The sequence below is a fragment of the Elephas maximus genome, chromosome 15 (assembly GCF_024166365.1).
Source record: "Elephas maximus indicus isolate mEleMax1 chromosome 15, mEleMax1 primary haplotype, whole genome shotgun sequence".
Lineage (NCBI taxonomy): Eukaryota > Metazoa > Chordata > Mammalia > Proboscidea > Elephantidae > Elephas > Elephas maximus.
In genome coordinates this window covers 1,782,805-1,805,241 of record NC_064833.1, presented here as the reverse complement: position 1 = coordinate 1,805,241, position 22,437 = coordinate 1,782,805, and the positions used below count along the sequence as shown (strand labels likewise).

Here is a 22,437-nt window from a genome sequence, read left to right as displayed (position 1 = left end):
GTGAACTGAGGGCCTGCATGGGAGAGATCGTCCCATGCTACAGACATGGAAGACGTTCCTTGTCCTCCCAGGCTGGCATTCTAGCAGGAGCCAATCAGCAGGCAACAAATACATAAACCTGACGGAAATAGCAGGACAATGTGTTGTTGCCCTCATTGTGTGCCTTCAAGTTGATTCCAACTCATGGCGGCCCCATGTGTGCAGGGGAGAACTGCCCCATAGGGTCTTCCAGGCTGTGACTTTTCAGAAGCAGATCGCCAGGCACCTCTGGGTGGGTTTGAACCACCAACCTTTTGGTTACTAGTCCAGTGCTTAACGATTTGTGCCTCCAGGGACTCCAGAATGTGCATGTCCTTAACCAAATGCTAGAAGCTCTGCTGAAGCCTGTTCAGCATCGTACCAACACACAAGCCTCCAGCGCAGGTGGGTGGTGGCTGCATGTGAGGTGCACTGACTGGGAATTGAACCTGGGCCTACCACGTGGGAGGCGAAAACTCTACTGCTGAACCACCACTGACCCCAAACTCACATAAAACCAAAATCAAACCCATTGCCATCAAGTAGATTCCAACCCTATAGGACAGAACAGGACCGTCCCATAGGGTTTCCAAATACCTGATGGGTTCAAACTGCTGACCTTTTGGTTAGCAGCCGAGCTTTTAATCACTGCACCACCAGGGCTCCAAATTCAGGATAAGACATGGGAAAAGAAGCTCCAAAGGCAGAGAGGATAAGCCCGCCTTGCCCAGACAGACCCTGCCCCTGCCCCCGGAGATGAGAACCAGGAACGGGGCTAAAAAACCACTGAGAAGCAGCTGGGACCACTGGCACCTGGTGTCCCCTGTCCCTGGAACAGTGGGGTATCCCCTCCCAAGCTGTGAAACGCCCCTCCCTCCCCAGGGTGTCACCGCGGTCAGGGATAAGTCCTGCAGCCTTCCCCACACCTGACGAAGAGTTCAGCCTCCAGCCACCAAGGGATGAGTCCCAGAAGCTTCCCAAGTGATCTGTCCATGCTTGGCTGCCAGCATATCAGAGACGACAGCACGAGGAGGAGGCTTCCCAGACTCAGGGACCCAAAGACACACACACACACAACCACACTAGTGTACCCCTAGGCCTCACCCACATGCCTGGCCCCCTCCCTGCCCAGATCCATCCTACCCTCCTCCTGTGGCTGCCCATCCCCCTGAGTTAGAGCTGAGCAGACCCACCCCTGGGGCCCTCCACATCGTCAGTCAGCACAGCTGCCACCCAGAAAGAGTGAGGAAAGGTCAGGTGCAGAGGCCCCAGGAGGAAATGTGCTGTGAAATGTGAAGTGTGAACCTCCCAGAACAAGTAGGTGTGAAGACTCAGCAGCCAGAGGCCCAAGGAGAGGGCTCCATGGAGAGAAGGGGGTGGCAAACGGGTGGGGGTGGGAGAGGGCACACTGCAAGCCTGGTTACACCCAGCGCCCCACCAGGCTGCCGCACAAGAGTACCCCATTTTTCCCACGAGACAGGGAGACAGGGTCTGCACTGTGGGACAGGACATGGGGATAGCAGGAGCAGGGGGACAGCAGGAAGGAGGAGGACAGGGGACAGCAGAAATGGGACAGCAGGAGCAGGGCACAGCAGGACAGAGGTCAGCAGGAGCAGGGGACAGCAGGAGCAGGGGACAGTAGGTCAGAGGTCAGCAGGAACGGGGACAGCAAGAGCAGGGGACAGCAGGAGCAGGGGACAGCAGGATGCGACAGCAGGACAGGGGACAGTGCTGGGGCGCTGTGGGCCGACCCTCCACTGGGCTGGGTGGCTGGGTGGGCAGACGCAGCCCAGGGCTCTGCACACAGTTGGTGCTCCGAGAATATTTGTTGAAGGAGAGGGCCCTAAATAGGCTTTGGGACGCAGAAAGCCGGACAAGCTTTGCGCTCAGGCTGAGGACTGGGGATTCTTGCAGGGACGGACTCCACCATGGGAGGACTTGCTCCGGCCTGCTCTGTAAAGAGCTCTCCCTGCAGACCCAAAGGATCTAGGACAGGGGAGGGTGTCTGGGGACTATATAGGGAGAGGAGCCCTGAGCCTACAGAAGACCCGGATATAACCCGCGTCCCTGCGCGGGGTCACTGTTGGCCAAAACGACTGCTCTGGAAGCCAGAAACCAGAGTCGCCAGCCCCCGCCTCCCACCTTGTCCTTCCTCCCGCGCGCGGTTGGGCCAGGGAACAGCTCAGCCCAGACTGGGAGTGGGAACGGACAGATGGTCGGGGAGCCTTGGACCCAGGGGCCTGGCTCTGCCTGTCCCCATGGAGTGCGTCACTCCTGCGCCCACCCCTGCCCAGCCGGCCCCCCACAGGGGGGCTCCCCTGCCGTATTCCCTCCTCCAAGCTTAGCCCCAGATGGGTCTGGTCGCCCGTGGCTCCCCAGCCTGCGTGGGTCACGCGGACCTGGCCACCTGCCAGGCTCAGGTCCCACCCCGCTGGGGGCGTCCGGGTCCCACCCTTCTAGGCTTCGATCTCCCCGCGGGTAAAAGGGAACCGGAGGCGGGCCCAGGCTGCGACGGAGAGAACCGGGGCGACCGCGAGAGGGCGCTGTCCCTGGACCCCAGGTCCCAACAGCTCCCCCCTCCGTCGTCCTCTAGCCCGAGGCCCCGCCCCGCCAGAGGCCCCGCCCCGCCAGAGGCCCCGCCCCGCCGAGGCCCCGCCCCCGCATCCCTGTGCTCGGCCTGGGACGCTGCGCGCCTAGTTGCGGGGCGAGCGCGAGGGACCCCGGCTGCTCCGCGAGGCTGCTGGTGCGTCCGGGGCGGGCGGTGAGTCCCGGGCCGGGGTTGGCCGCGGCGCGGGCGGCGGGCGGGAGGCGGCCTGGGCCTGGTCCGCGCGCCCCGGCCGGAGGTGCCCTGCCTGGAGCGCGCGGGGGTGGCGGGGGCGTCCTCGGAGGAGCGGAGAGGGGCCAGGACATGTGGCCGCGTGGCCGGGGACCGGGGGCGAGCGCTCTGCCCCCTCCCCCAGCCTTCCCAGCTGACTCACGAGATCTGGGGCAGGAGCCGCCCGAGTCCCTGGGCTGCGCCTCGACCGGGAGCCCACCACCGAGCTCTAGGTCCCCGCGACCCCAACGTGGGCCTTGGGGAGGGGCGCGGCATTGGGGGCGGGAGTCAGCAGGAAGAAGTGGATTAACCGGCCTGGTAGATTACCTGGAGGAATGGGCGCCGGCCCCAAGGCCGAGGATAGAAGCACCCTTTTTTGACGTGATGTATGCAAACGAGGTGCTCTGGAGCCCAGGTTGCCGACCAGGGCCGCCTGCCCCCTTCCCTCCCTGGGGACCAGAAGATGCGTGCTCGCTTGCTGGCCTGGCTGTCGCCAGAAGCCCTGCTTTCCCAGGAGGGAGTTTGTGGGGCTGGGGCGGAAGGCCTGCGGGAGGCACCGCCAACCTCCTCGGGCCCCCTCTGCCCATCCTGGCGGCCCTGGAAGGGCCAGCCCGCGCCTGTGGCGGCGCATCCACCTTACCTCAGCCTGACCCGGTGGCTGGGTTAGGAGCCTTGCAGTGGGTGTGGGTGGGATGCTGGCCGGCCCTGGGGCTCCCTGCATGCCAGGGCTTCCTGGGAGACAGCTCAGGGGTCCTCCACCCAAACCTCATCTTACCGAACCGGAAACGGCTTCCTTCCCTCCTCCCTTGCCTGGAGCAAGGAGGGGCCTGGCTCTGCTTTTGGCCCTCTGGTGCCCTGCTCCCCACCAGAGGTGTCCCTCCAGGGCTGGCCTGGGCAGGAGGGGCTGGGCCATTCCCAAGGGCCCGCCGCCCTCCCCTGCAAGATCTCTGGCAGCCCACCTGGGTTTGTCCTTCTCTGTCCCCATTTCCTCCCAGCCCACCCCCACAGCTATCTAAGCCAGGCAGAAAGCTCCAGCCTCCCACAACATGCCACCTGGCCACGTGCAGAATAGAGAACCAAACCCCCACTGGTCCCCTTCCAATTCCTCTCTCCACCCAAAGCCTGGGCCTCTGCTCAAGAGAGTGCTGGGCAGGCGCAGAGCAGCCCCCGTCGCTCACCCCAGTGGCCGACAGTCAGCTTGGCAGCCCCTGCCAATGTGACTGGAAGCTGGCCTCACGAAGCCTCTCTCCCAGCCACAAACTGGGAGAATTGTCTTTATGGATGCCCCCCCCACTACACCCCACCCCACCCTGGCCAGCACAGAAGCTGCACCAGGTGGTGCTAAGCCTGCCGGGTTAGGTGTCCCTTGGCTCTGGGCACGGGGCCAGCCCACGGAAAGCTCTGGGTGCAGGTTAGCTCGTAGCTTTACTGATCACTACCCCCACCCTACCCCTAAAACCTCAGGGCAGGGAGCCAAGCTGGGGTCCAGGCCCTCCTGCCTCCTTGCCCTGGGATTCTGAGGACACCCAATGAGTTTCTCCATCCATGGCTCAAGCCAGAGCCTGTGGCAAGCAGTGTGGGGAGGGGCCTGGACTGGGGGAATGAGTGTGGTAAGTGCCAGCCACCCCCGCCATGGGCTCAGGCTCCCCATCTACAAAGTGTGGGCACCAGCTGGAAGGGCAGTGGCTCTGCCTCCACTGGAAAGGGTGAGGCCTGCCCTGGGGCCCTGGCCGGGATGGGCAGCTGGTCCTGGTACACTACTTGCCCTCTGATACGTTGTGTCCCCCAGAGTGGGGCAGGTTTCGTGAGCCGCGCAGGACACCGGTTCCTCCAGAATGAAGGTCTTCTTGCCTGTGCTGCTGGCTGCCCTTCTGGGTGTGGAGCAAGGTGAGGTGCCCTCAGGCCTTTGCGCAGCCTCTCCGCAGGTCTCGGACCCTCTTGGCCCCTTCTCTCCTGAGCAGATAAATGCCCAGTGGTCCTTCAGGGCCAGTTCCACGTGACCTTCTCTGGCCTTCCAGATCCCTCTTTCCCAGCAGAGGGGGTCACTCGGTCCACCTGCTCTCCCTGAAGGCCTCTGCCCCTCCCGGGCCCATGTCATCACCGTCATTTGGTGTCACCATAAGCTCCTTGATGGCCAGGGCCCAATGCCCTTGATGTTTCTCCTGGTCTCTTATGCAGGACCTTGCAACCTAATAACATCTGCAAACAAGAGTTGTCCCAAGCACCAGGGCCAGTCCCAAGCTTCAGGGCCAGGTCCCCACTGTTTTGGGGGTGGGCACAAGGAGGGTCTCCGCTGTGGGAAACACTTCCCCCTCCCTTGCAGCCCACTCCCTGGTGTGCTTCTCCTGCAAGAATCAAAAGAGCAACTTGAACTGCCTGACCCCGACCATGTGCTCTGACTCGGACCACTACTGCGTGACAGTGTCTGCCTCAGCGGGCATCGGTGAGTGGCAGGGGGCAGGCTTCCCCCCAAGCCCGGGCCATCCCTGTCCACGTGTGGCCAGGCCATCCGTTTCCACTGACGGCCTCGTTCTCATGCAGGGAACGTGGTGGACCTTGGCCGCACCCTGAACAAGTTCTGCTCCCCGATCTGCCCTGGCCCGAGTGTTAACCTCGCAGTGGTGTCTGTGGGCACCCATTGCTGCCAGAGCTTCCTGTGCAACATCAGTGCTGCCGGTGGTGGGCCGCAGGTCAGTGCCACCGTGCTGGCCATCGGGCTCCTGCTCAGCCTGCTGGCAGTGCTGCTGCGGCCCAGCCTCTGACGCATGGGGCCTGTGCCTGCCGACACCCCCGCTCAGGAAGGAAATCCCAGCCCTCTCCAGACCCCAGACCCCAGCAAGAATTCAAGTCTCCTCTGACTCCCACCCTGCCCCGTCCCACCTCGGCTCAGGTCCCCAGGGCCAGGCCCCACCTTGCACTTGGACCTGCCCCATGAGAAGCCAGCTGCCCTCTTCCAGGGAAACGATATGACTTTCCTGGGTGCCCAGGGAAGGGGTGAGGGTTCCCCTGGAGCCTGAGGGTCCCGGGATCAGGGCTGAGTCCACCGCCCTTGGGGATGGCAGGTGTGGCATCGGTGTGCATGTGAGTGTGTGGGGGGCTGGTGAGGGAGGGAACCCTCAGGTGTATGCAGAGGCGAGTGTGGTTGGGCATGTCCCTGGAGGGAGAGGGGACTCCACCACCCAAGCCTGTTTTCTCTGGCATCTCTACCCACCCCCCCATGTTTCACTCACGTCAAGGGTAGCCTTTTAGGGGGCGGGGGCTCCCACTGCTTCCCAAACCAGGGATCTGCTCCCACCCACACGTCCGCCTGAGCCCCTGCACGCCCCCCCACATCCCCACCACACTCAGCCCCCAGCTTCCCTGGTGCCTCAAATAAACATGTTTCCACTCTCCAACTGCGTAGCCCACCCTGCCTGTTGTCCCGACCCCACAGGTGCTAGTTGGGGAGGGACCTGGGGTCTTAGTTCCCCTGTGGCACCCTTGGGGCAGTGGGAGAAGAGAAGCGGTCAGCCCCCAGCCCCATGTCTTTGCTTTCTGCCTCTGTGGGGGGCTTATCGTTCAGGTGTCCCACTGCAGGCGGGGACGATCCAGGAAGGCTTGTCTGTGTGGGAAAAATGCTTTGCTGGGTCCTGGCAGAGGGCGGAACAGGCTGGATGGGAGAGAAGGTGGGGGCCTGGAGAAGGTCGAGGACTGCAGCCGCTGTCGGGTTGAGGAAGGCAACTCCCCGATGCAAACCTTATTGTGGGAACAACAGGGAGTGGCCTTCAGGTTGCTGTGTTTGTTCTCGAGGCCAAGGAGGGCTTGGATTTGGGCGGCACTGGATGAGAAGCAAGAAGCAGCAAACAGTGGAATGGATGAAGCAGCTCTCCCAGGGCGCCAGGCGTGCTGTGGTCACTTCAGTTCTCAAGTCAGCCTGGGCTCCCGGTTGGGCGGAGCGCGCAGGGTCTGAGCTCACACTTTGTCCGCTTCGTTCAACCTTGCTGTCTCAGGCCAGCCAGAGCTGTGCTGGGCGTGTTTGTCCCGGTGGCGTGTGACAGTGGTCACCCTCAGGCTAATAGTACCATCTCTGAGAGCCTTGAAACCAAAGAGGGGTCAGGTGGAACATGAGGGGTGTCACACAGGCCGGCACTCGGAAACACGTGGAATGTGGTGTCCTGGCTGTTGGCCCAAAGGGGCCTGCAGGTGGTTTGGCCGGCACGCGTGGCTGGGGCACTGAGGGTGCAGAAGCTGGCCAGACTCACCGGTCCTGGAGCCCTGGGGTAGGAATACATCCCAGACAGGCACACACTGGGGAGCTGGAGGTGGTGGGGCCTGAGAAGACACCTACTCCACGTAGGAGGGTAAGGACCCGGACAGAGCAAGCCCCTGGGAAAGACCAAGAAGCGTATCAGAGCCGCCCTTGGGGACTGAGGCTAAGGCTCAGTGGGAGTGAAAACATTTTGATTAACTTGAGTGGGTCAGACCAGCATGAAAAGCAAGAGATGAAAAAAGAGGATGGAAAGAAGGCCATCGCACCAAGGACCCTGACAGCTCTTTCATCACAGCTGGGGGTCCTGAGTCCCCAAGTAGAATGAATTTATAGTGCCTTTCACCTTGCAAGTGACTTTTGAAGAAGAAACGGATTTTGTGAATTGTGGGCAGGGTCAGGATAGGGAGAGGAAGCTGCACAAGTGGAATCAGGTCATGGGCGGAAACTGAACTTGACCCTGAGAACATGGGGCGCCTCCTGGTGAGGCAGCTGGCAGGAATATGCTCCTCTGGGCATCCACTACCCTCCGGAAAAACTCCTTACGGTCGAGTCAATTCCAACTCATAATGACCCTATAGGGCAGAGTAGAACTGTCCCACAGAGTTTCCAAGGAGCACCTGGTGGGTTCCAGCTACGGACCTTTTGGTTAGCAGTTGAGCTCTTAACCACTGTGCCACCAGGTGATCTTAATTCCTCACACTCTTCTCAGAGGACATTGAGGGAAGTCTGGATGGTCACTTCCCGTTCCCAAAATTGGAAACTGAGTTTAGGAGCCGGTCGGGGCAGGACAGTGCGCCTGGGGCCGCATTTCCTCTGCTCTGGGTTGGGGGTCAAAGTCCTTTTAGGGCTGGGGCCAGAAGAGCCCGACCTCCCGGGGACGGCTGGTGGTCCTGCCCGCTTCCTGCTGCCCCGCCCCGGGAGGAGGGGAGGCTAGGAGGGCACACAGCACTATGAGCAGAGGGAGCCTGGGACGGGCCTGGGGGGCGGGGAGGAGGGAAGAGCCGAGGGCGGAGAGTTTCGATTTCCTGAAGCCCGGGAGCGGCCACCCGGAGGGGATGGCCGGATTGGGGGGCAGGGTGGCTGGCGGGCCTCTTGCAGGTCTTCCGCCCCCTCCCTGGCCGGACCTGGTTTGAGAAAAAAAAAAAAAAAAAATCATTCCAGAAACCCGTCCTGATTTTGGCTATGCAAGTGCGCCCCCTCCTGGACCTCCTGCGCCCTGCACTGCCCCACGCAGGGGAAACTGAGCCCCAGAGAGCAACGGCCTGGCCCAAGGCACTGGGAGGCGGGAGAGGGAGCCCCAGGGTCTCCTAGAGCCTGTCTCCCCTCCCCCCTCCTCCAGATCAGGACACTGAGCGTGTGGGAGGGGGGTGCCTGTCCTCCCCCCAACCCCCACAGGAGGAAGCCTGGTCTGGAGAGGCCAGTCGAGAGGGTGGGGCCTGGGGGAGCCAGAGGTGGGGCCTGGACTGTATGCCCTGCCGACAGGAACCCCGAGATTCCACCCCCCCGCCCCCCCGGGCAGCCTCCTGCCTTAGACCTCAGTGTGGCCATGCCGGCTGAGCTGTCCTCTGCCTGACCCCAGATCAGCCTGGTTGAGGAGACTGAGGCTCAGAGTGGCCACCAGGGAGGACGGGGCTCCCCACGCCTTGCTGGCCAGTGCAGTGATCCCGAGGAACTGGACGGGGGGGCCTAGCTGCTTAGAGTGTCGCTCTTCCACTTGGGGAGGCAGTAGGGGTGACTGAGCTGCTTGGGACACAGAGGCCCCAGTGGGAGGCCACACGGGGTCCTGGGTCTCCCACAGGCTGTGTGTGTGTGGGGAGGTGGCTGGAGGGTAAGGAGGAGTCTGGGGGGGGGCCGACACTGATAGGACACCCTGCCTTTCTGACTGTCCCCTACCCACTGCAGCACACCCTGCCCATTTCTCCTCCTGGGTGACTTGGGGAAAGTTTCAGGCCCCAAATAGATGGGGGCATGCCGGGGCCCATCCACATGACCAGCCATCTGGGGTCTCCATCCTCCCCTTGCTGTCTGACACTGTCCCAGAGCCCAGGTCCTCCTGAAACCCACTGGGCAGGAACCACCCCACCCCCACCCACCGCTGCCTGCATGAGGTGCTGCTGGCTGCCTGTTCCCCAGGACTCACATTTTGAGGCAGCTCTACAGCACTGGGGCTTCTGAGTCTGTGGTCCAACTCTCCATCACCTCCCCAATGCCTCATGCTGGGAGGGGGCTGTGTCACCAGCCTGGCCTAGGGGCATCCGGGGCACTGCCCAGCAGGCCACAGGGCCTCCTGGCCCCCCAACCCAGGGCTTAGGATCCCACCAGGCAGGAGGACAGCTGGTACTGGGTGTGGGTGGGACACGGAGGCTGCGGGTGGAACACGGGGCTCCGCCAAGCTGGCCGGCCTTTTCTCTGTCCTGTCCACTCTGCGTCGCTTCCCCTCCCTGCCTGTGCAGCAGGCTCACCTGCCCACCAGGTCTCCTTCCTCTGTGGAGGGACCTGCTTGTCCTCCTTCTTCTCGGCCGCCAGGGGGCGCAAGGGCTGCAGCAGAGCAATGGTGGGAAAGGAGGTGGGGCTGGTCCGGAGAGGACAGAGACTTGGAGGATCCACTGGTGGCAAAAAACCAAGTAGGGTCCAGACCCTGGGAGGTGGCCCCCCACAGGGCTGACCCCAGAGCTGGCGGAGTGTGGGGGAGGAGTGGAGGGAGACGTGAAGGGGGGAAGAGGAGGGGAAGGTGTAAGGGTGGGGAATGCAGGCAGGGAGTGGGGTGGGAAGGGGCAAGGAGGGATGGCCTGGTCCCAGCTTCAGAGAGCTCACCACTCCCCTGGCAGAACTCAGGCCCAGTCCTGCCCGGGTCATGTGAGCATGGAGATCCCTCCCACAGGTGCTGTCCCTTGGTCCTGAATCTGCAGGGTTGGGGAGAGGGCCCTCATCCATTGGTATAACCCTGATCAGTTCGGCAGGTCCCCAGGCTCTGCGCCCAGGTATACCACTGGCACTCTGTCTCTTGACTTCTCCCCCCTTTCCCTGTACCTGCCCACAGGTGGGATCCCTTTTGAGGGTCGATAGCCATTTGCTGTCCCATCTCCACAGGCTGATTTGAGACCTACGGAGCCCTAGCTCTCCAAGGGGAAGTCCCTCCTGCCCCAGCCCCTGGAGGAGAGCAGAGTGGGGGCAGGAGTGCAGGTAGGGGATCCTGGAAGTCCTGCTGAAGGCCTAGTGGGGCTGGGCACTGAGTCCAGGAGCATGTTGGGTGGAAAGACTGTGGTACAGATGGGTGTTAGAGCCAGCTCTGAGCTGGAGGGCTGTCCCTGTCCATCGTGTCCCTGACCACTATGTTCCTGTCCATGGCGTCCCTGTCCACAGTGTCCCTGACCATGGTGTCCCTGACCACTATGTCCCTGTCCATGGTGTCCCTGACCACAGTGTCTGTGACCACAGTGTCCCTGACCACAGTGTCTCTGACCACCATGTCCCTGACCATGGTGTCCCTGACCACGGGTGTCCCTGACCACGGGTGTCCCTGACCACGGGTGTCCCTGACCACAGTCTCCCTGACCACGGTCTCTCTGACCGCAGTGTCCCCATCCATGGTGTCTCTGACCAAAGTGTCCCTGACCGCAGTGTCCTGCTGTCCCTGCACACCCACTCAGTGCCCACTGTCAGTAATGTCCCAGTGCAAATGGAAAATCAGTCACCCAGTAAAAGCTGAAGCCACGGAGGGGACGTGGGGAAACCAGGCCCTGAGCACAGTGCCGCTAGGGGAAGGGCTGCAGGGACCCCTCAGCTCATTGAGTCTACAGTGTACTTTTTTTTTTTTTTTTTTACATTCACCTTCTTTAATTGAATAAAGGCAATTGTGAGTGGGAGGAAGCACTTGGGGTCAGAACCTGTGTATGGTGGAGTTTTGTGAGACGTGGCATCGAATTAGGGAACTCAAAGGCAGGCAGAAGTACTGAGGGGAGGGCGGCAGCTGCTGTCAGAGATGATGGAGGGGGACAGCAGCTTGGAAGTGTTGGACACTTGGGACATCTTTAACCTCCTCCTCGTGGGAACCAGCTTTGTGCTGATCCTTATAAAAGAGATTTGCTTACTCTGTTAGATGCTGGGGATACAGAAATTAAATTAAGCCCACAAGGGGACGTGGCAGAGCCAGGGCCTTGGCCCGTTTCAACAGCAAATCCAGAAGTCTGGGGAGAAAAGGCTGGGAGAGAGAAGCAGACATTGCCTCAGTCCTCAGGGCCAAGTTAGGCCACCCAACCAGCAGCCCCAGCAGGAGGCTCTCCTGCCTTGTGTCCAGATGTCACGGCTGCCCTGAGAGTGGCCAGTGGGGCCTTAGCTAACAGAAGGGGGGGGGGCATCCCAGAGTAAGGAGCGCCTGGTGGGAGCCCCAGTACTGACTCTTCTCTGGCTGGGGGGAGGCAGGAAGGAGACACAGCTGAGATACTGAACAGCCAGAACAAGAACAGGGTGAGACACAGGGAGAGGGATTCCTGCTGGCTGGAGGGCAAGCCTGCGGCTCTGGAAAGGCCTGGGATGCTGAAGATGGGCCGAGAACACCAAGGGGAAAAGCAGCATCAAAAACGACGAGAAGGGAAGCATCCGGCATCCCAGTGGAGGTTCCAGCCTGGGCCCTTGGGGCTCCTGGCTCCCTCGCCCCTAAATCCGGACCACGTTTTCTCTGCTGTTGCCAGCTTTACACTCTGGGCACTCTGGGCACTCAGGCCGTGTCTGCAGCCACTGATGAAGATGGTTGGCCACACACCGACCACAGCGTCCTGAGCAGTCTCAGGAGATACACGACATCAGAAGGTCTCTCCGCCTTGCCGCTGCCCCCAACCCCCACATCGCGGCTTGAAGATCAGTTGGCCACCCTATCTCCCCTTTCTGGTGGCACACAACGAGGCGTCCCTCACATCAGCAACCGTGTCTGACGGTCAGTGGAGCCCCTGGTAACCCGGGGAGTGTGACCACAGAGAAAGGACTAAATTTTCAGCATTCAGGATGGGGCGGGACACCCAAAGGGGCAGTGACATGTTTCAGGATTCAGGGGGGATCTGTGTGCCTTCATAGCCGCGCTTAGAGATACGGGGAGACTGGAAATGAGGCGACTGTGGGGACTGCCGTGAGGCCCCTCCCCCTGGCCCCACTGGGCGTCTGCTGGGACCCCTGAGCCTGTGGCCGCCTCTGTGGAGACTGACCTCCCGCACGGAGTCTTCTGGGAGAGCTATGCCGCCTCTCAGCCCCTGAAGGAATTCGAATAAAAGATGGCAGCAAGTCCTTGGGGAAAGCGTTTAATATGGGGTGGCAGGGCAGTGGCATAAGTGGGCTGCACGCGGAGGAGGGCCAGAGGCAGCTGTGACCCGAAACCCTGAGGGCAGGCACGCCTCCGCGGTCCTGTGCGCACTTACATCTGGCTAAGAGGCCCCAGGAGGGCTGGGACCACCGACCCCTGCCCTCACCTGTCTCAGGAAGGCCCAGGTGGCCAAGGGCCAGGGACACAGCAGGTGCAGAGGTCACTCCAGGACCCAAGCTGAGCAAAAGCCCCCACAACCACGGCCAGCGACCAGAGGCTGGGCCCTGCCTGGGCCACCATGTTACAGAGATTGGGTTACAGCGGCTGAGATCCACATATGTTCCACCTTCAACTCGAGGGTTCCATTCTCCTCTCCTACAGGGTAAGTGGACCCAGAGCAGCCTCTTTGGCAAACTCCAAAAACTAGCGACAAAGATATTCACAGCTCTTGCCAACGTAGGTGGCCTCTTTCCTGTGAAGGGTGGAGGCCCCCCTGAGCCCCCTGGCCCCCCCGGGACCACGCCTTTGGCCCTCAGCTCCCTGCTCCCTCCATAAAGAGGACCCTACCTCTCTGCCTTAGGACCACTCCCCAGCTAGCCTGGAAGCCAGTGCGGACACTGAGGCAGCCAGAAAAGAACAGACACTGGCGGGGGCGGGGGGGGGGCGGGTCACACCAGGGTTGCTGAGCCCTGCCTCCAGGGCTTTCGCCGGGCCAGGGGCTCCTCGAGGCAGTTGTTGTTGTGTTGTTGTTAGGTGCCATCAGGTTGGTTCCGACTCATAGCGACCCTACGCACAACAGAACGAAACACTGCCCGGTCCTGTGCCATCCTTACAATCGTTGTTAAGTTTGAGCTCATTGTTGCAGCCACTGTGTCAATCCACCTCATTGAGGATCTTCCTCTTTTCTGCTGACCTTGTACTCTGCCAAGCATGATGTCCTCCTCCAGGGACTGATCCCTCCTGACAACATGTCCAAAGTATGTAAGACGCAGTCTCGCCATCCTTGCCTCTGAGGAGCATTTTGGCCGCACTTCTTCCAAGACAGATTTGTTCGTTCTTTCGGCAGTCCATGGTATATTCAATATTCTTCGCCAACACCACAATTCAAAGGCATCAACTCTTCTTCGGTCTTCCTTATTGATTGTCCAGCTTTCACATGCATATGATGCGATTGAAAATACCATGGCTTGGGTCAGGCGCTCCTTAGTCTTCAACGTGACATCTTTGCTCTTCAACACTTTGAAGAGGTCCTTTGCAGCACATGTGCCCAACGCAATGCGTCTTTTGATTTCTTGACTGCTGCTTCCATGGCTGTTGATTGTGGATCCAAGTAAAATGAAATCCTTGACAACTTCAATCTTTTCTCCGTTTATCATGATACTGCTCATTGGTCCAGTCGTGAGGATTTTTGTTTTCTTTATGTTGAGGTGTAATCCATACTGAAGTCTGTGGTCTTTGATTTTCGTTAGTAAGTGCTTCAAGTCCTCTTCACTTTCAGCAAGCAAGGTTGTGTCATCTGCATAACACAGGTTGTTAATGAGTCTTCCTCCAATCCTCATGCCCCATTCTTCTTCACATAGTCCAGCTTCTTGTATTATTTGTTCAGCATACAGATTAAATAGCTATGGTGGAAGAATACAACCCTGATGGCACACCTTTCCTGACTTTAAACCAATCAGCACCCCTTTGTTCCGTCCGAACAACTGCCTCTTGATTTACGTACAGGTTCCTCACGAGCACAATTAAGTGCTCTGGAATTCCCATTCTTCCCAGTGTTATCCATTGTTTGTTATGATCCACACAGTCGAATGCCTTTGCATAGTCAATAAAACACAGGTAAACATCCTTCTGGTATTCTCTGCTTTCAGCCAGGATCCATCTGACATCAGCAATGATATCCCTGGTTCCACGTCCTCTTCTGAAACTGGCCTGAATTTCTGGCAGTTCCCTGTTGGTATAATGCTGCAGCCATTTTTGAATGATCTTCAGCAAAATTTTGGTTGCATGTGATATTGATGATATTGTTCTATAATTTCCACATTTGCTTGGATCACCTTTCTTGGGAATAGGCATAAATATGGATCTCTTCCACTCAGTTGGCCAGGAAGCTGTCTTCCGTATTTCTTGGTATAGATGAGTGAGCACCTCCAGCGCTGCATCTGTTTGTTGAAACATCTCAATTGATATTCCATCAATTCTTGGAGCCTTGTTTTTCGCCAATGCCTTCAGAGCAGCTTGGACTTCTTCCTTCAGTACCATTGGTTCCTGATCATATGCCACCTCTTGAAATGGTTGAATATCGACATTCTTTTTGATATAATGACTCTGTGTGTTCCTTCCATCTTTTTTGGTGCTTCCTGCGTCGTTTAATATTTTCCCCATGGAATCCTTCACTATTGCAACTTGAGGCTTGAATTTTTTCTTCAGTTCTTTCAGCTTGAGAAACGCCGAGAGTGTTCTTCCCTTTTGGTTTTCCATCTCCATCTCTTTGCACATGTCGTTATAGTACTTTACCTTGTCTTCTCGAGCTGCCCTTTGAAATCCTCTGTTCAGTTTTTTACTTCATCAATTCTTCCTTTTGCTTTAGCTGCTCGACGCTCAAGAGCAAGTTTCAGAGTCTTCTCTGACATCCATCTTGGTCTGTCAGGTTGTCGTACTGTGGGGGCTTGTGTGTTGCTGTGATGCTGGAAGCTATGCCACCGGTATTCAGATACCAGCAGAGTCACCTATGGAGGACACGTTTCAGCTGAGCTTCCAGACTAAGACAGACTAGGAAGAAGGATCCGGCAGTCCACTTCTGAAAAGCATTAGCCAGTGGAATCCTTATGAATAGCAGCAGAACACTGTCTGATATAGTGCTGGGAGATGAGCCCCCCAGGTTGGAAGGCACTCAAAAGATGACTGGGGAAGAGCTGCCTCCTCAAAGTAGCATCAACCTTAATGATGTGGATGGAGTAAAGCTTTTGGGGCTTTCATTTGCTGATGTGGCACGACTCAAAATGAGAAGAAACAGCTACAAACATCCATTAATAATCGGAACCGGAATGTATGAACTATGAATCTAGGAAAATTGGAAATCGTCAAAAATGAAATGAAACACATAAACATGTATATCCTAGGCTTCAGTGAGCTGAAATGGACTGGTATTGGCCATTTTGAATTGGACAATCATATAATCTACTATGCTGGAAATGACAACTTGAAGAGGAATGGTGTTGCATTCATCGTCAAAAAGAACGTTTCAAGATCTATCCCGAAGTACAACGCTGTCAGTGATAGGATAATATCCATACGCCTACAAGGGAGACCACTTAATACGACTATTATTCAAATTTATGCACCAACCACTAGGGCCAAAGATGAAGAAATAGAAGATTTTTATCAGCTGCTGCAGCCTGAAATTGATCGAACATGCAAGCAAGATGCATTGATAATTACTGGCGATTGGAATGCAAAAGTTGGAAACAAAGAAGAAGGACCAATAGTTGGAAAATATAGCCTTGGTGATAGAAACAATGCTAGAGATCGAATGATAGAATTTTGCAAGACCAACGACTTCTTCACTGCAAATACCTTCTTTCACCAACATAAACAGCGACTATACACAGGGACCTCACCCAATCCTGTCATCTCCTCCTAGTTGTGTCCCCACCCTGGCCCTGCCCCATCATCACCCCCCACTCCATCGTGCCCTCCTCCCCCAGCTCATTAAGCTCCGTGCACAACAACGCCATCAGCAGCACAAGGCCGGCGACCTTCATGGTCTGGGGTCCGGACACAAGGGAGGATGGGCAGCGCAGTTTGAGGCTCTGGGCCTGGGGAGAGCCCAGGGTCAGGCCCTTCACCCCGGGCTGGGAACCCTGGCCTGCACAGGCATCACAGAGACCCTGGGGTCCCCTTCTTTCCTGGGGTCTGTGGGGCTGGGGGCGGCCGCAGCATCCCCTTCTGCTTACATCCCACCCCAAGAATGGCCGAAAACGTGCCCAAAGTAAAAGGTTCAGTTCTCACCTCCTTCAGGTCACCTGGGTCTGAGGGAGGGCAAATCCCCAGAGCCTCCTCCTGTGGCCTCTAAAGAGCAGGACCTTCATGTCCCACCCCCCAGGGCATCTCCCTAGAGTTAGGCTTGGCCTGTGTGACCAGCCTTTTCCCCAGGGCTGCCTCCTGTGGTGCCCCACCCCCGAGGGTCCTCTCCCTGGGGCCCCTTGCCATCCCTGCTCCACCACTCCCCTCTCACGGAAGTCGGCCTCTGCTGAGATCTAAGTCTTACTGTGTGTGCCATGGCCTGATATATTTGTGCTCTGGGTCCTCAGCCTCCACCCTACAGGAGAAGGATGTGAGGTCTGGGTTCTAAACACACCTTGCCTCTTATTCTTGTCCCTGTGCCCCGCCCTGCCCTTCTCACCAGCCCAGGCCTGCTTTCCTCTGTCCCAGCTCAGGGTATTCTCAGGACAGGTGGGGGAGGGGGTTTGATGAGGGGGAGGAAGCAGGGGATGTGTCCCCGGGGGGTGGGAGAAGGATTTGGACAAACTGACCGTGAGTTCCACTCGCGGTTTGGTTTCCTGGAGCTCGGGAGTGAGATCTTTGCCAAGAATGAGTGTCAGAAAAGAGAAAAGGTGGCCAGGACCACCTGCATCTTCCTGACACACTCACCTCCCCTACCCTGGAGGAAGGGTGCACTGCTGAGCCCTCTTCTGGCTGCTCCCTATCTGGGTGGGTCCTACATTGGCACTAGCAGGAAGCTCCAGGAGGGGCCGGAGCAAAAGTGAGGTCCACGCTCTGGCCCTGGACCGGGTGGCCTTTTGCTCCCCACTCTGGGAAATGCCCTGAGTAGGAAGCCAGGACTTCTTCCTATTGGGAGTTAGGCTCTCCTGCCCATGCCCCATCTTATCCCTGTCCTTCCCAGTCAGTGCCACCTTGGTCCTTCCACACTCATGCACACACCTACACGCTCACTCATACATATCATGTTTGTACACATGCACACTCACACACTTGCATGTGCCTGCACACTTGCACATGCTTACACACTCGCATGCTTGCACATGCTTACACACTCACATGCTCGCACACGGTTACACAGTCACACTCACACATTTGCACACACACACACTTTTTTTTTAGGGAGACATCAGAAGGCAGTGGAGGGACCTGTGCCCCCCCAGGACGTCCAGGCTGACCACACGCCCAGTGGCCCTGGGGAGAACGGGGTGGTGGGGGGAGGCTATCTGGGGTGAGAAGACAGAGCCTGTAAACAGCATCCCTGGACGAAGAAGGGCCCAGTGCCTGGGGAGTGGTTCCCTCTTCCTGGGAACCTCAAATTGAGCCCGGCGGCCCTGGGACACGAGGGAGCCTGGGAGGAGAAAACACAGCAAGCAGCGCCTCCCCGCAGCAGGGCCTGGGCCTAAGCAGCCCCTGGTTCCTGTGAGGGTGGACAGACTGCCCATGGCCGTGGGCCCAGGCCACTGGAGCACTGGGGAGGGGATCCCTGAGGTGCAGACCAGGAAAGGATGGCCCAGAAGGATAGAGGGCAGTTCTGGGCAAGGCGCAGGTCTGCGGGGACCCTGCTGTCCTACGTGTGTGTGTCAGCAGTCTGCTCTTGTCCTGGTGGTGGCTGAGAGGGATGTCAGATGAAATAACAGGAGTCAAAGCAGAACACAGCTGTGGATGGCAAGACGTGGAGGGCAGTGTTTTCCTATCTTTTTAGGACTTTTACCCTGACCCACAACAAGACATGTACTTTACAGGCAACCTGAGCACACACAGAGCCAGGTGTGTGCTATGGGTTTTTGAAGCAAGAGTTTTACAAAGCAGCTTTTACCCTTCCTTCATGGGAAGAACTCTGAGGGTTTCTATCCATTTTATTTGAAAAAAAAAAAGCTGGCTGCGTCCCACCGATTGATTTCACAACCCTCCACAGAGCGTGCAACAACGCACACGTGAGCTGCATCGTTTGTTCTGGTTCCCATTGGCCTCCTAGCAACCATTCCTCCACCACTCTGCACCAAGTTTCCTTTAAGAGAATTAGCTCTTTGCCATGAGTTAAATCTTGCTAAGTGGGTACGGCTTGGCGCCTGCCTTCCCACTTAGGATGCTGTCTTAGTCGTCTAGCGCTGCTGTAACAGAAACACCACAAGTGGATGGCTTTAACAAGACATTTATTCTCTCACAGTCTAGTAGGTTACAAGTCCAAATTCAGGGTGTCAGCTGCAGGGGAAGGCTTTCTCTGTTTGCCAGCTCTGGAGGAAGGCCTTTGACCTCAATCTTTCCCTGGTCGAGGAGCTTCTCAGGCTCAAGGACCCCATGTTCAGAGGACACGCTCTGTTCCTGGTGCTGCTTTCTTGGTGGTATGAGGCCCCCAACTCTCTGCTTGCTTCCCTTTCCTCTTTATCTCTTGAGAGATAAAAGGTGGGGCAGACCACACCCCAGGGAAACTCCCTGTACATTGGATCAGGGATGTGAACCGGATAAGGGTAGTGTTACAATCCCACCCTAATCCTCTTTAGCATAAAATTACAATCACAAAATGGAGGACAATCACCCAATACTGGGAAGCATGGCCAAATCAAGTTGACACGTATTTTTGGGGTAGCGGCTCCATCCACTGAACTAGCCTGAGTTACACCTTGAAGCATGCAGAGATTGAAGAAATCACGTCCTTCAACTGATGACACCCCCCTCCCCGCCTCCGGACCCCTGAATATGGGAGGGCTAAGGGGAGAAAGTTCTGGGTTCCAAATCCAACCCCCAATGCCATTAAAAACAAAAAGCTCCCCAGCCCTTTAGTCAGCGAGCACGTGACCTTGTGGTCACTAGACGCCACGCATCGCTCGTCTGCGCAGACAATAAACTTACCACTTTCTGGTTCCCTTGCAATCAGTGTCCATCTTACTTCAATCGGCTAACAAGACGGGACAAGAACCCGAGTGGCACTCGGTTACACTGATGCCCCATTCTTCTTCGTATAGTCCAGCTTCTCAGATTATTTGCTCAGCATACAGATTCAAAAAGTGTGGTAAAAGGACACAACCCTGACCTGATTTTAAACCACTCAGTATCCCCTTGTTCTGTTTGAAGGACTACCTCTTGGTCTTTGCCCAGGCTCTGCATGAGCACAATTAAGTGTTCTGGAATCCCTATTCTTCCCAATGTTATCTGTAATTTGCTATGATCCACACAGTCTCCAACTCATAGAGACCCTTATATATAAAAAAAAAAAAAGAACAAAATTTTGTCCGTTCCTGCGCCATCCTCACAATAGCAGGTACGTTTGAGTCCACTGTTGCAGCCAGTGTGTCAATCCATCTCACTGAAGGTCTTCCTCTTTTTCACTGACCCTCTACCTTACCAAGCATGATGTCCATCTCCAGAGACTGGTCCCTCCTGACAAAATGTCCAAAGTAATCAAGACAAAGTCTCGCTATCCTTGATCCTAAGGAACATTTTTTCTGCACTTCTTCCAAGACAGTTTTTTTCATTCTTCTGGCAGCCCATGGTATATTCAATGTTCTTCACAAACACCACAATTCACACTCATAGTGATGCCTTGTCACACATGCTCTGAATAAATTGATAGAACAAGCAGAGAGAGGGCAGAAGAAATAGACAGCTGAGCCATGATTACCAAAATGAAGCTAACAGATATATATAGAAAAGGGAACCCAACAACTGCAGAACACACATGCTTTTCAAGTTGTGGAGACCAGGCTTAAAAGACATGTTGGGACATGTCTGGACAAGTGTGGCTGTCATCTTCAGTTCAGTCTATAATGAGGGGAAACAGGCTGCTCAGCCATATGGAAAACCCCAATCAACACCCCTTCCCCCCTCTCTTTGTCTTGCTAACCACAAGCTTGTTTTGAGCAGGAAGTCTCAGCAGACCCCGTGGAGTTGGGTTATGAGGGGAGCAGGCCCAAGAGATAAAAAGACCTGGGCTTGACTGAGGAAGGTAGTCGTGTCAGGACAACCAGAGAGACTGACAGACTTCATCAAGAAGAAACCCACATAACGTCACTGAACTTTATCGACATCAACCAGGTGAGCTCAAAGAGCTCCAAAGAATATAAAAGAAGCAACAGAAGGTGACAATGGTGCTCAGAGCCTTCCCAGAGCCATTCGGCCATATGTTGAGAACTTAGGAAGCAGTGAGCTGCAGCAGCTCACCCCGGCTCACTTGTAGAACTTCCTAGTACCACGCTTCTGAGCCCACGCGGAACAATGCGTGATCCAGGGACCACCACTAACCTTTGAGACTGGAGATCATTGCCAACCATCAAACGGCATCATTGAACTGCACCATCTAATTGCTGTCCTCGCTTGCCATAAGCTTGACCTGTCTCTTCCATTTCTCCCCCCTTTGGTGATCTGAGATCTCTGGCATCCGGGATAGCCAAGAACCTGCTAATGTATGTTTGTGCTTAATAAATTAATAAAATTAATTTAAGACCTGAAACAAACCATTTAATAAAGACATTGTGGAAAGACATAAATCGTGTAGTCTATAAGACTCTTCCTTGCAACACAAGTATACACAAAATACTTACAAATATTGGTGACATAATAACTCATTGCCTTCAAGTTGATTCCCAGTCATAGTGATCCTGTGACCGAGTAGGACTGCCCTCACAGGGTTTCCAAGGGTGAAATCTTTAAGGAAGCAGGTTGCCAGGTCTTTCTCCTGTGGAGCAGCTGTGGTTTTGAACTGCCAACCTTTTGATTAGCAGGTGAGCACTTAACCACTGTGCCACCAGAGCTCCTTTGATCGCATCATGAATGGGCCACACAAAAACTTCAACAAAGTTCAAAGAATTGAAATCATAAGGTGGCTTCTCTAATCACAGTGCAGTTATATTTGAAATCATTAACAATGTCACAGAAAATCCTATTTTTTTGGAAATAAAAAGTAAGTAATCCATGGGTCACAGAAGAAATTATAATGGAAATCAGAAAATACATTGAACTAAATGATATTAATATAACTATACATCAAAACCCTGGTGGTGTAGTGGTTAAGTGCTACAGCTGCTAAGCAAAAGGTCAACAGTTCGAATCCACCAGGTGCTCCTTGGAAGCTCTATGGGGCAGTTCTACTCTGTCCTATAGGGTCACTATGAGTCGGAATTGACTCGTCGGCACTGGGTTCGGTTTTTTGGTTTGGAAACATCAAAACACATTGGATGCAATTAATATCATGCCTAAAAGGGGCTGTATAGCCTTATTTTCATGTGTTAAAAAAAAGAAAAATGATTCAGGATTAATGAGCTAAACACGCACCACGAGATGTTATAGAAAGAACAGCAAAGTAAACTTAAAAAAAAAGAAGTAGAAGAAAAGAAAGGGTAAAAATAAGAGCAGAAATCAATGATAAAGAAACCATGCAAGCAAACAGACAGGATAAATAGTTATTTCTTTGGATAAACTAATAACATATGTGTTAGAGTCATCTAGTCCCGCTGTAACAGAAATATCACAAGTGTATGGCTTTAACAAACAGAAATTAATTTTCTCACAGTTTAGGAGGCTAGAAGCCCGAATTCAAGGTTCTGGTTCTAGGCGAGGGCTTTCTCTCTCTGTTGTCTCTGGAAGAAGGTCCTTGTATCTTCAGCTTCTGTTTCCTGGTTCCTTGGAGATCTCCATGTGGCTTGGCATCTGTCTTCCCCCATCTCTGCTTACTGGTTTACTTGTTTAATCTCTTTTATATCACAAAAGGTTATTTACTCAAGACAGACCCTACACTAATCCTGTCCATTAACATAACAAAGACTACCCATTCACAGATGAGATTATAACCACAGGCATAGAGGCTAGGATTTAAAACACATATTTGTGAGGCACAATAATTCAGTCCATAACAATGTGTAAGTCTTGATGAGACTAATCAGGAAAAAAAGAAAAAAAAATAACAAGTATCCATAAAATAATCAGTATCCTCAGAAGTCTAACACATAGTAAGAGCGTTTTGCTAATAACTTTAAGCCAGCAATTTTTTCAAATTTTAGATGAGATAAATTATTAATTAAAAGCTGACTAAAACTGATGCAAGAAAAAATAGAAAAGACAAATAGC

At 55.5% G+C, this 22,437-nt stretch overlaps 1 protein-coding gene and 1 long non-coding RNA gene across 3 annotated transcripts; one reads left to right on the top strand and one right to left on the bottom strand.

The window, feature by feature from the left end:
• Positions 1–2,678: 2,678 nt before the first annotated feature.
• On the top strand, positions 2,679–6,249 carry LY6E (lymphocyte antigen 6 family member E). 2 transcript variants are annotated; one of them, XM_049854544.1, is made up of 4 exons: positions 2,679–2,761; positions 4,623–4,720; positions 5,157–5,276; positions 5,375–6,249. In XM_049854544.1, exons 2-4 carry the CDS (start codon positions 4,669–4,671, stop codon positions 5,593–5,595), a joined length of 393 nt encoding a protein of 130 aa, XP_049710501.1. In that variant the 5' UTR covers positions 2,679–2,761; positions 4,623–4,668; the 3' UTR covers positions 5,596–6,249. The 2 variants fall into 2 exon arrangements, with proteins under 2 accessions (XP_049710501.1, XP_049710500.1); XM_049854543.1 differs by having other exon boundaries at positions 2,686–2,779.
• Positions 6,250–18,519: 12,270 nt separating this feature from the next.
• LOC126059032 (uncharacterized) lies at positions 18,520–22,141 on the bottom strand. The gene is made up of 3 exons (XR_007513349.1): positions 21,882–22,141; positions 20,617–20,769; positions 18,520–19,932 (listed from the first exon to the last, which is right to left on the bottom strand). It is a non-coding gene; the product is annotated as an uncharacterized LOC126059032 (long non-coding RNA).
• Positions 22,142–22,437: the final 296 nt, after the last annotated feature.

Coding starts and splice junctions, on each gene's coding strand:
- LY6E (XM_049854544.1), top strand. CDS start 4,669: ATGAAGGTCTTCTTGCCTGTGCTGCTGGCTGCCCTTCTGGGTGTGGAG. Junction 4,721..5,156: donor CCTTCTGGGTGTGGAGCAAG/GTGAGGTGCCCT, acceptor CCTCCCTTGCAG/CCCACTCCCTGGTGTGCTTC. Junction 5,277..5,374: donor GTCTGCCTCAGCGGGCATCG/GTGAGTGGCAGG, acceptor GTTCTCATGCAG/GGAACGTGGTGGACCTTGGC.